Source organism: Xenopus laevis, chromosome 4L (genome assembly GCF_017654675.1).
Source record: "Xenopus laevis strain J_2021 chromosome 4L, Xenopus_laevis_v10.1, whole genome shotgun sequence".
NCBI classification, from domain to species: Eukaryota; Metazoa; Chordata; class Amphibia; order Anura; family Pipidae; genus Xenopus; species Xenopus laevis.
This window is the reverse complement of record NC_054377.1, coordinates 135,953,322-135,969,798: the sequence shown is the minus strand read 5'-3', so window position 1 is coordinate 135,969,798 and position 16,477 is coordinate 135,953,322. Positions and strand designations below refer to the sequence as shown.

Genomic DNA, 16,477 nt, shown 5'->3' with positions numbered 1-16,477 from the left:
GCTCACAACCAGAACTATTATAATTATTTAATTAAATCTGTTCACATTTCAACTCTCCCTCTCTGCACTCTGCAGTTTCCCAAATACACACATACCGTGACCTACATACTCTAGACTTATCACATCTCTCTTCCTCTTTTGACTCTAACAAGGAACAGGAATCAAGGCACAGAACAACAAGATCAGGGCTAGGATGCAAAATAACCAAGCAAGGAGTTATGGTCAGGGACAGGTTTAAAAGGGGTTCTGATTAGGGGAATGAAGAATTCATGAGACTAATGAAGTGGCTGGAGACAAGGGAGCAGACAGAAACTGCAATGAATGTTGTAAGAGGACTGATCAAGAGCAGCCATGAGAGCCTCCAGTGGCTCAACTGGAGAGTGCACATTTCCAGGAACCCAAACCCCAGAGTTTGAATCCCAGCTGATCCTGACAATATTTCAACCATCTTCTGTTCAAATTTGGCTACCACTGTCTACTATAGCACATTCTCTATTGCTTTAAATGAGCTTGCTCCTGCCAAGACAAAATACATTAGACCCAAACAGGTCCAAGCACACAGCTCGTACTAAAGATTGTCAAAGATGGTCATGTAGACTTGAGTGACGTTGGTGCAAATCCTGGTCAGAGTTCAAGTAAATGACTGTGACATTCAAAGCAGTTCCGAACTCTGCCCCAGCCTACTTTTTACACTCCTCTGACCTGCTACTCAACACCTCTTTTTACCTTCCCACATACCTGTCTTGAATGTGGGTATACATTAGAGCTTTAAGAAGGGGTTGGATGGCCTTTTAGCATGGATTTATGAAAGATAGCTCATAGTACACTCTGAGGCAAATAGGAGAGGCTTCAGAAGGGTTTTTTACCTTCATCTGGATCAACTAGCAGTTAGGCAGTTTATATTTAGACATAAAAGGATAAACTTGATGGATGTGCATTTTTTCAACCTAACTTACTATGTTAAGATGAATTCGCTCCCACATTCTGTCCAACTTTCTCCCAATCTTTCTGCCTTCAAAAGTTCTCTTAAAACAAATTTGTTTAGAGAAGCATCTAACTTAGCTGAGCTTCAGTGTGCTGCTAAATGCATTACCCAATGCTACATCTCCCAGTTTGCTGATTTTTGTAATATAGGTCACTAACGCAAAAATGTCATGCAATGCGAATAAATGTTCGCAAAGTGAACAATTTTGCCTTTGCGAACACTTTTCCCCTCACGCGACGATACATTCATTACTATTTTTCTATGGTTTTTAAGTTACATAGTTACATAGTTACATAGTTAAATTGGGTTGAAAAAAGACAAAGTCCATCAAGTTCAACCCCTGCAAATGAAAACCCAGCATCCATACATACACCCCTCCCTACTTTTAATTAAATTCTATATACCCATACCTATACTAACTATAGAGTTTAGTATCACAATAGCCTTTGATATTATGTCTGTCCAAGAAATCATCCAAGTCATTCTTATAGTCATTAACTGAATCAGCATCACAACATCACCCGGCAGTGCATTCCACAACCTCACTGTCCTGACTGTGAAGAACCCCCTACGTTGCTTCAAATGAAAGTTCTTTTCTTCTAGTCTAAAGGGGAGGCCTCTGGTACGGTGATCCACTTTATGGGTAAAAAGGTCCCCTGCTATTTGTCTATAATGTCCTCTAATGTACTTGTAAAGTGTAATCATATCCCCTCGCAAGCTCCTCTTTTCCAGAGAAAACAACCCCAACCTTGACAGTCTCCCCTCATAATTTAAGTCTTCCGTCCCTCTAACCAATTTAGTTGCACTTAGTCTCTGCACTCTCTCCAGCTCATTTATATCCCTCTTAAGGACTGGAGTCCAAAACTGCACTGCATACTCCAGATGAGGCCTCACCAGAGACCTATAAAGAGGCATAATTATGTTTTCATCCCTTGAGTTAATGCCTTTTTTTATGCAAGACAGAACTTTATTTGCTTTAGTAGCCACATAATGACACTGCCCAGAATTAGACAACGTGTTATCTACAAAGACCCCTAGATCCTTCTCATTTAAGGAAACTCCCAACACACTGTCATTTAGTGTATAACTTGCATTTATATTATTTTTGCCAAAGTGCATAACCTGCATTTATCAACATTGAACCTCATTTTCTAGTTTGCTGCCCAGTTTCCCAACTTGGACAAATCACTGTGCAAAGTGGCAGCATCCTGCATGGAACCTATAGTTCTGCACAATTTAGTATCATCTGCAAAAATAGAAACAGTACTTTCAATGCCCACCTCCAGGTCATTAATAAACAAGTTGAAAAGCAAGGGACCTAGTACAGAGCCCTGCGGTACTCCACTAACAACACTGGTCCAATTAGAAATTAATTAGTTATCTGTATTGCAACTGAAAGCAGTGTTTGTCCCTTTCTATTCTCTTCCTGGTGGCTCAGACTGTTGATACAATGGGCCAGATTCAATTCAGTGAGAACAGGGTTATTTCATAGGTTATCATGTGAGAAGTCATTGACGAGATTCAATGCGAGGAGAAAAAACTTTCCACAAAATTCAGTTCTGTTTTTTTTTTCTCTTGACGTCAATAGAGGTTTTCACGTGATAAACAGTAAGGTTTTCTGAATTGAATTGCATCTCAAATTGAATCTCTTTCATGACTTTTCACCTTATAAACCTTTTTCTCACTGAATTGAATCTGGCCCAAAGGTGGCCATACACAGGCCGATAAAAGCTGCAGACAGACCGAGTCGGCATCTTATTGGCCCCTGTATGGGGCCCTCTGACGGGCTTCCCCGATTGTTATCTGGCAGAAAGTCGGCCAGATGTCGATCAGACAAGACTAAAAATCCCATTGGATCGTGGCCGCATCTGTTTGTTGATGCGGTCCCGCGATCCGACCTCCCGTTACCCTTCGTTATGATCCAATCGTTGGGCCTTAGGGCCCACGATCGGATCAGCCCGATATCGCCCACCTCAAGGTCGGCATATCGCGGAAAGATCTCTCAGATGCCACCTTAAGACAAGGCAGCTGATTAACAGACCTGTCTTTGTTGGGGAACATTGCAACATTGTTTAAAAAGTAACAACCCGGAAGTAATCAAATGCAGCTTTCAATAGCAATTGTTTTTTACAAATAACTTTAAAAGCACTGACGATTTGTAATAAATGTATATTGGAAAGTTGCTTAGAATTATGTTTTATTTGGCAAATTTTTATTTTGGGGTTGACTTGCCCTTTAAAGACTTGCTCACTTCTATCCTCAGCATGACAATAGAAGAGGGCTGCCCCCTAAGGGAGTTTATATTGGAAGGTCTGCCAGAATGAGATTTAAGGCACTGGTATACAGGGAGGTTCATTTATAAACATTGGGCAAATGTGCATCCGGGCAGTAACCAATAGCAACCAGTCAGTGATTAGCTTTATTTCAGCCAGCTGCAGGTCGAGCTCTGAAAGTAATCACCTGATTGGTTGCCAAGGGTTACAAACCAGGTGCAAATTCCCCCACTGTTTATAAATGACCCCCGGGGTCTTTTGTTCACCACTTACATTCAGCAGAAAAAGGTGAAAAACAGCCCTGTCTGCCTGTCCCTCAGCAGCGTAATAGGATTCTTAATTTCCAAACAGGTTTCAAGTGCAAAGATTGTGTAAAGCTTTATAACTATAAATGTAGCACTATGCAATAAAGACATGTAATTACATTGTTCCTTATTCTTCAAAAGCCCTAACTTTGTACCAACATCTAATCTCTGCCTGAAGCTTCAGCGAATTTCCAAGCATTTAGCAATCCCCAAATTGTCCTCATTTTGTAGCTCTGTACAATGTAAATATGTTTAAATCTTGGGCCTTTAAATACAGACTGGCTTGTATGACTCCCAAATATGTTATCATTGTTTCCTTCTCTTTTAGGTGAAGATGCAAAGGATTTTGACGTGGATGCCAATACAAATTCATTCTTTTTACAAAACCTCCTGCCCAACACTGAGTATACTGTGTCTGTAAACCCATTGTATGGATCAACAGAAGGTCCAGCTGCATCAACCAGAGTTAAAACAGGTACAATTTCAGGAGTGTAGTTCATTGTATGTGACTGTATAATATCAGGTACAAGAGGGTGAGAAGGTGCCAGTTATGGGACATGGGTGTTTTGAGTAGGTATAGTAAGGAGAGATGGTGTCTATAGTAACAGTGGATAATAGTCTCTGGGAAGGGAGTGTGACTGTGGGATAGCAGGTATAGTAAGGAGAGATGGTGCCTATAGTAACAGTGGGATAATAGTCTCTGGGAAGGGAGTGTGACTGTGGGATAGCAGGTATAGTAGGGAGAGATGGTGCCTATAGTAACAGTGGATAATAGTCTCTGGGAAGGGAGTGTGACTGTGGGATAGCAGGTATAGTAGGGAGAGATGGTACCTATAGTAACAGTGGATAATAGTCTCTGGGAAGGGAGTGTGACTGTGGGATAGCAGGTATAGTAGGGAGAGATGGTGCCTGTAGTAACAGTGGATAATAGTCTCTGGGAAGGGAGTGTGACTGTGGGATAGCAGGTATAGTAGGGAGAGATGGTGCCTATAGTAACAGAGGGATAATAGTCTCTGGGAAGGGAGTGTGACTGTGGGATAGCAGGTATAGTAGGGAGAGATGGTGCCTATAGTAACAGTGGATAATAGTCTCTGGGAAGGGAGTGTGACTGTGGGATAGCAGGTATAGTAGGGAGAGATGGTGCCTATAGTAACAGTGGGATAATAGTCTCTGGGAAGGGAGTGTGACTGTGGGATAGCAGGTATAGTAGGGAGAGATGGTGCCTATAGTAACAGAGGGATAATAGTCTCTGGGAAGCGAGTGTGACTGTGGGATAGCAGATATAGTAGGGAGAGATGGTGCCTAAATAGTCTATCTGCTGTGAATGTTATTGTATTCGGCCCTTCAAACACCTGTTGCAATTGTATTTACTGCCAGATTCAGGAATAGTCCAGGTTTTAAGAACATTGGCAGACAGCCCCACATCAATTCAAGTGACATGGAACATCATTCCAGAAGCGACTGGGTATAGGCTGGAATGGAGACGAGGTAGAGGTAAGTACTTAACGTTAGATAAATGGAATAGGAGATGCGGGACTTGGTTTGATAACAAATTGTGGCACTGAATTGTAGGTGGCGGCAAGGCTCCTCAGGTGGTAAATTTCCCTACCGGCATCAACAGACACACCATTACAGGCCTGAGGCCAGGAACGGAATATCAGATCACTCTCTTTACTCTGTATGATGGGAGAGAGGTGGCAACCCAAGCAACTACATCAGACACAGGTGAGCTTAAACAAAATATTACAGATCGTAACCTACACATCCCCACAGTTCCCTATCAGGTGGTGCACCAACATGCTACCCACATCCACTTTATAACAATAAAGAGTTGTGTTTTATTGTAATACAGACCCAAAATGCCATTAAAATATGTCTTGTTAAAGAAACAGAACCTCCAGTTGGCATTGTCACAAACCTGAGGGTGATAGAGGCAGTGGGCAGAAGAGTGCGGTTGGCGTGGACTGGAGTTTCAGCAGCTACAGAATACAGAGTTGTAATCCGCAGTGCTGATGGTAAGATACCTGTCTAGTACATCCAGTGTTACATTTCTGTCTAATTAATGTATTATGGGGCTGATTTATTAACACTGGGCATATTCTTCACTTAACAGGAACATTTGAGAGAACAAGGCGCATCCCAGGAACCCAGAACACAATTGAAATTGACGGCCTACAGGACGGTGTATCCTACAATCTGTTGGTATCTGCACTTGTTGGCAGACGAGAGGGCACAGCAGTACCTATCAGCGTCCGAATAGGTAATGCCTCACATGTCCCAACAAAGTGGCACTCCTGAGCAACCCACTAGTCTCATCTTAAAAATGTATTGCTTGTCACTGTGTCTTCCACAGCTTCTGATGAACGTACAGATGGAGCAAACTTTGTGTTAACATTTAACTCAAGCAACTCAGCATCTCACACCATGTAAACAGACCAATATTAAACTAGAATTTGTATGGATAACTTTGTATAACTTTATTATACTCTGTATAATAAAACAAAATAGATTCTTGAGTCTGGAAATCTCAGACTTCATCTTGATATGTTGGTGCACTTCTATTATGGAGGCTAACAATGCCCATTCATTCACCTTTGTGTACTATTGCTTAATTAGGTACTGTATTTGCTTGTCCCCCATTTTTAGAATCTTCCGTTGTTGGCTCTGTAACCAATCTGCGTGTGCTGGACATTAGAAGGGGACGTATTCGTCTTTCCTGGACTGGAGTTCCAGGAGCCACTGAATATCGGATACTCATCAGGAACTCAGAGGGTCAGTATGTCTGGCAATTTCAATAGGCCAAGACAACATTATGGTGAACTTAGTTGTGGGTTGTTGGAAATATATTGCATTTTGATGCGTTAAAGTTTTAGCTACTGTAAAAACAGCATTTACTTAATGAAGGAAACAGAACGGATCTTTTATTGAAACAGAAGAGCTTCATTTTTCAGCGACAGAAGTGGTTCCATATTTTGTTGGCTCCAGATCCTGAAAACATTTTACAGATCATTATAATCCGCTTGGTGTTATTGCAATCAGCAAGTAAAATGATAAAAGTATGCTTAAAAATCACTATTAGTATAAAAAATATATAATTGTTTAATATAGGAATATGTTCTTAAAGTTTAACTAAAGAAGTAGGTAGAAAAGTTGTACATTATGTTTTGTGCTTCTGTACCAGCCCAAGGCAACCACAGCCCTTTAGCAGTAAAGATCTGTGTCTCCAAAGATGCCCCAGTAGCTCCCCATCTTCTTTTCTGCTGATTCACTGCACATGCTCTGTGCTGCTGTCACTTACTGAGCTTAGGGACCCACTCACAATATACAGTACACATAGAATAGAAATGTCACAATATAAGGCTGATGAGTAATTAATACAGATAATTACTACATGGCAGCACAGAAACCAGTACAATTAGCATCAGAATTTAATAATCAGCCCTGTAGCATCAGCTTATATTACAGGGGAAGCTCATTTTCTGCTGGATAATTAGTGACGAGCCCTAAGCTTAGCTTCTCAACAGCTGCTCAGAGCCCACTGAGCATGTGAGTGTCACAGACACTTTCCAAGATGGTGACCCCCTGTGACAAGTTTGAAGTCCTGGATCATTGCTGCTATTGACAAGCTGAAACTTTAGGCTGGTGCATTAAGTTCAGTATATAAAATAAAGCATTTTTAGCCATATTCATTTTTAGCCATATTCATTTTTAGCGTTTAATTCTCCTTTAATGAGACTGATTCTAATTTAATAGACCATCTGTTTAGCCCTGTGATGATGATTTACCAGGTTTAAAATATTTATGTTTCTCAGATTTTTTGAACTTGTGGGGCAGAATATTATTATAACATTGCTCCACCTTCCCATCAGGATGTTATACCTCATCAGCCAGCCATTATTAAATATTTCCATCCCAAGGAAACTACTGTTTGCTAAGCCCAAAACTTATTCTGACCCATCATTTTAAGCAAACTTTCAGACAAAAATGTATTTGAGGTTTTGCCTAAATGGTAAATATATTGGCAAAATAAATCCCAAGTGTATGCTCATGGGGGGCACCAATAGATGCATGGTCCCCAGAATGTCAGTAATCAACCAATGTTTATGCAGTTTTTTCAACTTACTAGGAAAGACATGGAAGTCTGTGGGAAGACACAAAGGTTTTTTTTTACTAAAACTCAAATTTATCTAATTTTTTTTTTATTAAACTGAGCTCAACCAGCTCAATTTTAATATATTTACTAAAAAAATAAGTCAAAATACTCAATAAAATCAAGCGAAAACTCAAATTGGATGAATTTCTCCGATTTGACGTCTGAAACACTCCATTTTTTCTTATCACCCCAAATATTTTGGATTATCAGATGAAACCAAGGCCAGATCACGATATCTTCAAATTGTGGACCTCTACATGACCTATGCAGGTCTGAGATGGTGGATTTTCGGAATCGGATTTTTAGCAGCTTCGGAGTATAATAAATCTTGAAAAATTTGAGTTTTTTGTTCTCTACAAATTTGAGGTTTTCCCCCCAAAAAACCTTGACCAGAAAAAAATTGAGGTTTACTATATAACCCCGAAGTGTACTGTATATTTCTGCACTACTCCTCTTAGTTACAGTATATATGCTGAAATCTGCTAGTTATAGATACCTCCTAGGGACTTAAAATACATATATAATTGATTTTTTGAGAGAAATTGAGTGCATCAAGCCAGAATACTGATTATTTGCTGAATTAAAAACTAGATGATCCTAGATCAGGCAACACAAGCATTAAGCATGTTCTTGGAGGTGCCAAATAAGGTTGTGATTGGCTACCTGTTTTTTATGCAACCAAAACTTGCCTCCAAGCCAGATACAAAAAATAAGCACCTGCTTTGAAGCTACTGGGAGCAACATCCAAGGGGTTGGTGAGCAACATGTTGCTCCTATGCCACTGGTTGGGGATCACTGACCTAGATGATGCTGTAGAGTAACTCCGAGAACTTAAATTTGACTTTTTTATTTATCAATTGCAGATGGTACTGAGGAGACTCAAGTGATCTCAGGGGATGAAACTGTATACGAGCTGAGGGATGTACAAGAGGGCATCACTTACGTTGTACGTGTAACTGCAGTTGTGGATACAAGAGAAGGAAATCCAGTGACAATCAATGTCAGGACAGGTGGGTGATCACCAAAACATTCCACAGCTAGAGGCTATAGCTTCTCTTGTATCAAAATTAAACATTTTTCCTACAATTCTATGGTGACTGTGGTCAGGTGACCCAGATGTTACCGGGTCCCTTAAAAATAGATTTTATTAGTCACACTATATTTTGAACTCTTATGGGACCTCTGTCAAAAAAGGGGTCTCTGTTAGTGGCCCTGGCCTGTTGGCTTAACCCTGGGATGCATAATTCAGCAATGTGATACCAGCCATTACCCTTTACTACTATGGATAAACACAGTTTTTAATGAAGTAGTAACCCAACTGTTACCTATAACATGTCAAAAGTAGCAAGGCTACTGAAGGCAAAATTCTTATTGGCTGCTTTGGATTACAACATGGGAGTAAATAATATTAAAAAGAAAATGATCTTTTAGCCTACCCACTATAGTTTGCACTTCTGTGAAAGTATGATTCTGATGATAAATAAGATAAAAATCAATGCAACTTGTCCAACAAACCCTCCTGATTCTATCGCCAACAAATATACTTGTATCTACCAATGAGAAATGATTATCTACAACAATATGAGTCTAAAAACTTGTTTGTGTTTAGAGTCAGCAGTGGGTGGAGTTACAGACCTTCGAGTGCTGGAGAGAGGAGCCAACCGCCTGCGCATTGCATGGACTAGCATTGCTCGAGCAACTGGATACCGGGTCACCTGGAGACAAGCTGATGGTAATAAACATTATTGGCACTTGCATGCCACAGAGGTTTGTCATATTAAGAAGTTTGGCATGTTTTAGTGTCTAGAGTATAGCTTTAAAATGAATAGAATATGCATACTTGTCAAATCCCTGAAAAAAAACCTATGAATTTTAATAATAGCCACCAAACTATGTTTAGATGCTCTCAGGGTATTCATACTTGCCAGCATTCCTGAATAAAACATTTTGGCATCTGTGATCACCCTCCTCCTGATCCAAGAAAACCATACCTTTATTTACTTTGACAACACCTCAATCCACTCACCTTGCCAACTTAAGACTTATTTTCAAGTCAAACTTCAATACAGGTATGAGACCTGTTATCCAGAATGCTTCGGACCTGGGGGTTTCCAGATAATGGATCTTTCTGTAATTTAGATCTTCATACCTTAAGCCTACTAAAAAATCATGTAAACATTAAATAAACCCAATAGGCTGGTTTTGCTTCCAATAAGGATTAATTATATCTTAGTTTGGATCAAGTACAAGGTCCTGTTTTATTATTAGAGAGAAAAATGTTTTTAATTATTTGATTATAATGGAGACTTTCTGTAATTCGAACTTTCTGGATAATGGGTTTCCAGGTAACGGATACCTTACCTGTACTATCCAAGTAAATACAGGACTTATTTTGTGTATGGACATATAATCAATTAAATATTGAACTGGGAAATCCTAAGGGTTGCTAAATTTTTTTTTTCTCATTTGCCAACACTTACTAACACTTTTAGTAATGAATAGACACATGTATCAAAGAATATAAATCATTTCATCGAAATAGTTCAGAGAACAGAAAGTTATCAAGACATGTATGATATGCTTCATTGTTTTAATGTTTCGGTTCTCCTCTATTACCCTAATCTAGCCCAGCTAATCTTTGTAAATATTTTTTTTAAATAATGGACAGACAAGAATTTAATAGCCTGTTCCTATAATAATAATAATTTGCAATTCCTTCCTATTACGAGATAAGAATTGGACCACTTGGGAAGTGTTTGACTATACTATGTTTCTTAAAGATTTGACTTAGTAATCAAAAGTTGAAATTTCCAACTCACTCTCCCATGAAGTGATTTGTTATGTTACAGTGACCCCTAGTAGCAATGTGTTGAACAATAGTCTTGTCTTGCCAGTAAAATTATGACTAATATTGTCACACAGTGGATAACTGGATGGCCACTGGCATCCAGCAGACAATAGGGGTAATATTTGCCGGCAGGGGAAATGATTTGTTGTTGTAGGGGTTCTTATGTACTTTTGAATTTGCTGGTTATACAGTCATGACAACCATTGCCACAGCCATGGCATCATGCCAAATCATATGCACATTTTCAGAAATACAGATTAAGGGGCTTATTTAGTACAAAAGTTTAGAATTCAATTTTTGAGCACCTTTTTAACTTTAATTTTTTTCACTTGCTCTGATCTGATGTTATCCCATTAAATTCAACCGCATTTTTAAATTATCCCTATTTAGTAAAGTTCAAAATTTTTGGTAAAAGAAGACTCAAAGTTCCCAATATCCTGATTCCTGACAACCCTTTATCTCAATACCGTGCCATTTTCCAAACCTTACTATCAATTTAAAGTATTTTTTAAATAAAATCAGCATTTTCAGATCATTTAATTTTTACCGCAATATTCAGAAATTTATTGCATTTGATATAAAAAAAAAATTTGAAAAGTTTACTATTTGTTTTGTATTTTTTCTTACTTATTCACTTTATTACTTGTGTTTGTATATCTTTATTTGTGAAAAACTTTTCAATAAAAATTCAAGTTACAAAAGTTTACTATTTAATTTTCAACAGCTATTTATCATAATATTTTTGAATGACTTATGTTCATTTAAGGTCGTCAACTGACCAGGACCCTGCCTGCCGATGTGACATCTTTTTACATTGAAGGTTTGCAGGCCAACTCTATCTATGCAATTGGTGTATCAGCCCTGGTTGGTACTTCAGAAGGCAGCCCTGTGACTATCACAGCACAGACAGGTAAATATTTTATGGGACACCTAGTTCTGCAAAATATGCTCAATGCAAGAACAATTTATTTTAACTACTAAACAGCAACTTCTTCTAAAGTAATCTTTAAAAAATGTTTTACCTTGCATTGCACTTAAAGGACATATAAAGCCTACATTTCCTACCATGTATATAAGTTGGGCATATCTTCCCCACCCAAGCCACATCATTTGTACTGCATGCACCCCCTCCATTTGCCAAAGCCATCACATTTTCCTAAAACAAATAGCTTTCACCAAGCTGCCATTTTCCCTCTGACACCTCATCAGTAACATTGACATCTGCAAACAGGACACGTAGGCTGTAAAGTTCATGTAATGCAGAATACAGCTTTACACGGGCACAACATATTTTGATAAAAAGTTCTGCTGGGGTTGAGCACTGTAGTGAGCTTAGAAGAGATGGTTAGGAGAAAAAAATAGGATCAGACAGCTAGAGCAGAGTTTCTTTGGGAACCAGCAATGTTATCTCTTCATTGACTGTTAGACTGGAGGGTGTGTTTAGTAATCTGAACTGAGCATGCTCATAAATCAACAGCCAAAGCAAATTCCTGAGGGAGGGGGCAGAGTGAGTTAGAGAAGGAGAAGGATTTCTAAGTGATTAAGGGGATGCTGCAGACTTACTCTTAAACTTTTAACAACCAGAGTGGCAGGTATCTAAAGATTTCAAAGAGGCTGTTCACTGATTAAATTTGTGTGGAGGGGGTTTACATGTCCTTTAAGCCTTTCTGCATTTTCTTCTAAATTGACATTAATGGTGTCATAATCCCACTATAATCCCACTATACTACAGCTCACCCCTTCTAAATGCTTGTCTGTAACCACAGTCCACATCACAATCATTCAGTAACTATATCTCATGGTATGTCTGAACCATTAAAGACAACCCTGGATATGAGAGGCCATAGGCATAACTAACATCCTCTCCTTCTCCTAAACAGAAGATGACTCTGTGAGTGAAGTTACCAATCTGAGAGTTGTGAGCACTGGAGAAACCACAATCAGAATCGCATGGAGCCCCATTCCAAGGGCCACTAGTTACAGGATCACTTGGAGACGTAGTGATGGTTAGTCAATACTAATACCCGTATCTCTACACAATATGTACTTATTTTATTTTACCAGTTATTTACATCTTGTTTGTGCTGCTGATATAGGACTTTATACAAGGGCTGCAAGAACTAACGCTGAGGACTTTTCATGTGATAAACAGTAAAAGGGAGATATACAAAAGGAAAATTAAGAGTCCCTTTGATAGACAATGCCATCTAGTGGTCAGTGAGAACATAACTTAAACAGTGCATAAATCATCTACACCAGTGCTGTCCAACTTCTTTGGTACCGAAGGCCGGAATTTTTCTAGTCTACGTGGTGGAGGGCTGATAAGGGAAACCAGTAGTGAAAACTTCCTGTTTTAAACCACACCCATTTTGAGCCACATCCATTTTACCACAAGAACTTTTAAGACCATGCCCCATTAATGGTGGTAGCACACTAAAAAAACAAATGGTTGGTGTTCACTGCAGGGATATCACTCATTACTCATATGTGAAAAATTTAAGTCATATTAAAACATATCTTAAATTCATTTGCCTCCTCCCCTGGGATAGGACAGCAACCCCCAGCACACGATTAAACACCTTAGGGGCCCCTAACAACAATTTCCAAATGCTAACAAACCCCCAGAACAAACCCTACCAGGCTCATGTCCCACAAGTAGCGTATGGAACAAACAGGGAGCGTAGGGAAGGCAGAATAGAGCAGGAGACAGGGAAACCTATCAGGACCACTCTAATATGAACAGTTACATAGTTACATGAGATGTGAACAATGTGGGCACTTTCATTCATGGTGTGAGGTGTGAACAGTACAGGGCATTCATGGTGTGAACAATGCAGAAGCTCAAAGTCTTAAATTGAGGTGTAAACAATGCAGGGGACATTGAATCTCAGTACTGATACCGTTTAAAGTTTACAGAAGGTAAGTAGTCACAATAGGCAGACTTTCATGTGGGGGGCCACACAAGGGTAGGTCGCAGGCCGCCAGTTGGACAGCACTGATCTACACCTATCAATGATCCCCAACCAGTGGATCATGTGCAACATGTTGCTCCCCAATCCCTTGGATGTTGCTACCAGTGGCCTCAAAGCAGGTGCATATTTTTGAATTCCTGGTTTGGATGAAAGTTTTAATTGCATAAAAAACAACTGTACTGTAAAAACAGAGTCTCCTGTATGATGCCTGTCCACATATGGGCTCCACAGGGCCAATCACAGCACTAATTTTTTTTACCACCCAAGAACATTTTTCATGCTTGTGGTGTTTCCTATTGATCCACCTGCTGAACAGAAACAGAATTGAGCAGCTATCCCTGTCACTTCCTAGTCTACTGATCTGTAAATACAGGGGATTTTCAGTCTATACAGAGCTATTGTGGGGGATTTTTGATCTTTTAAGAGTGGGCAGTAACAGTAAAAACATACAAATGAAAAACTAAACCTTTTGACATTGTGTCAATATATAAACACGGAAGTGGAAAACGTCATGTTTGTGAGCATGTCTGTATCTAGCACCAGAAGTCTATATTTAATATATCCAGGTTTACTTCCTTACCATTAACTAATGATTTGTTATATATATATACATATTTTATTTCATATTTTTGATAGGTGCTGAAGTTTCGCAAATAGTAACAAGAGACATCACTTCGGTGGATATCCCTGATTTAAATCCTGGCACTCCATATACTGTTTTTGTGTCAGCGATTATTGGCAACAGGGAGAGTAACCCAGTTGCCATCACTGCTCAAACAGGTAATGTATACTGAGACCAGTCTGACCCTAGTCATAAAAAACTATAGGTCGGAACAGTTACAGGTTTTTTGAAATTCTATGAACTGTGTTAACCTCACCTCACCAGATCCTTATCTACAAAAAGTTTGCCTGAAAACTGTACCAAATAGATACCTTAATTTGCATATTAAAGTTTGAGAAAAATTATGCATTATGTGTTAACAAATAAAAAAATGTTCTGTTCAGTAATCCAGAGCTTTAAAGTGTCATGAATAAGGATTCCCATTCCACTAAACACCAAGGGGCACATTAACTAAGGGTCGAAGTGAATTTAAAAACGTTGAATTTCGAACTAATTTTTGGATACTTCAACCATCGAATAGGCCTAAATTTGACTTCGATTCAAAGTAAAAAAGTTTGACTTTGAAAATCGAAGTACTGTCTCTTTGACACTTTGACACTTCGCCAAATTGCTATGTTAGCCTATGGGGACCTCCTAGAACCTATATCCAAAATTTGGCTACGTTTTTAGAAGTCGAAGTAAAATCGTTCCATTGATCAATTAAATCATTTGAATCGTTCGATTTGAACGATTTCAACGTACGATCTAATGATTTAACTTCGAACAAATATGGCCAAATTTGATACAAAAAAAACTTCTACTTCGAATATCGAAGTAATGCCATTCAATGGTCGGATTTCTACGTTTTTTACACTTCGACCCTTGATAAATCTGCCCCCAAGGATTCAGACAAAACAGAGTTCTGCATTCTGAAAGGTGTGCTGGGAATTCATCCAGAATCCAAGAGCAAACCTGGATTTGATGCATCACTAACAACAGCAACCCCTAGCCACTTCACTTCACCGTCTTTTCATATTGAATGATGTAGTTTCAGTATGTAAGAGTTATTTTTTTTCAATCTAGAGTGAGAACATCATGAATTGTAGTTTGTTTACCCTGCTCTTTATAACCTCATTGGAGCATCCATGGCTGCACCCACAAATATGAGAAAACAACAATATGAAAATATGTAACTTTCAAGTACGAGTTTGTCTCCCTTAGTATATGTAACCCTATATTGACCTTAACTGGTGCTTTGACTGCTCTTAAGGAAGATCATGGTTATACTATAACTCTCTCATCTGGGCATTCATAATGTTATGTGGAGTGATGTTAAGTGAGTTGGTTGATTTCTCACACTACACGATAAGATTAGAATCCCAGAGGTTCTAAGTCATCAAAATGGTTTATTAGATATACAAATGAAGTAGAGGTAGACCGGGTCCTTTTCCAAACTGTGGCCCCTACACTTTCAGGCAGAGGTTCAGGCAGAGGACACTTGCCTCCAATCTGTAAATCCCAATTTATACTAAAGGGATGGGTCATAGTACACTATTCTTCACTGTGTCCCAGGCTCCTAGCAGCATTCACCCTGGTCAGGAGATTGAGGCCAAAGAGGAAAAGTGATATGCTCCCACTTACTGTATTAAACATTAACATGAAATGGTTAATAACCTTCTGGGCCAATAGGGAAAACTATCTCACCCAGGGGCATAGGTAACAATGATCGGGGCTTAGCTAATAGGGGATTACCAGACTAGTAGTGGAATACCCAAACCAGTAGGGGATCTAACCCTATGGGGTCCTACATATATAAAACATAGGTTCTGTTCTATACATCCATTATTCCCCCAACTGGTTCATCCTGGGTCCACAGCAGGAGAGGATAGGGGTGGGGAGAAGGCAGCTGGGCTCTATCACCTCTCATGGCAGAATAACTGAAAATGGGCCTGCCAGCCTCAAAGTTTTGGAATCACTGTGTGTTGTGCTATTTTCTTTCCCAGAGTAACTCAAAATGAACCTGCCAGCCTCAAAGTTTGGGAACCACTGTGTGCTATGCCATTATATTTCCCAGGATATTTAGTAGAAATAAAGCAAATATTAACCTACTTATAAACAGTCTATACTTGAATTCATAAATATTGTATATTAACCTATCATCCCTATGTAAAAGTTCTATGTTAATGTTCTTTACCGTTCATCTGCTCTGTTGCAGCGCTGGAGCAGGTTGGAAGTGTAACCAGTCTACAAGTTCTTGAAAGGAACAACATTGTACGTGTGACCTGGGTGGGAGTACAAGGAGCTACATCCTACAAGGTTTCCTGGATCCCCGTAGATGGT

At 39.2% G+C, this 16,477-nt stretch overlaps 1 protein-coding gene across 3 annotated transcripts in view; it reads left to right on the top strand.

The window, feature by feature from the left end:
* LOC108714669 (collagen alpha-1(VII) chain) overlaps positions 1–16,477 on the top strand; it is a 145,565-nt gene that overhangs the window by 30,798 nt on the left and 98,290 nt on the right. For 2 of the 3 annotated variants that reach the window (XM_018259086.2, XM_018259084.2), the window contains exons 12-23: positions 3,892–4,038; positions 4,941–5,057; positions 5,136–5,288; positions 5,450–5,578; positions 5,677–5,823; positions 6,210–6,335; positions 8,580–8,726; positions 9,326–9,448; positions 11,331–11,474; positions 12,445–12,570; positions 14,173–14,316; positions 16,353–16,475. In XM_018259086.2, coding sequence (XP_018114575.1) covers positions 3,892–4,038; positions 4,941–5,057; positions 5,136–5,288; positions 5,450–5,578; positions 5,677–5,823; positions 6,210–6,335; positions 8,580–8,726; positions 9,326–9,448; positions 11,331–11,474; positions 12,445–12,570; positions 14,173–14,316; positions 16,353–16,475 — 1,626 coding nt within the window. The remainder of the gene's footprint in view (positions 1–3,891; positions 4,039–4,940; positions 5,058–5,135; positions 5,289–5,449; positions 5,579–5,676; positions 5,824–6,209; positions 6,336–8,579; positions 8,727–9,325; positions 9,449–11,330; positions 11,475–12,444; positions 12,571–14,172; positions 14,317–16,352; positions 16,476–16,477) is intronic. The other variant, XM_018259085.2, reaches the window with a different exon arrangement.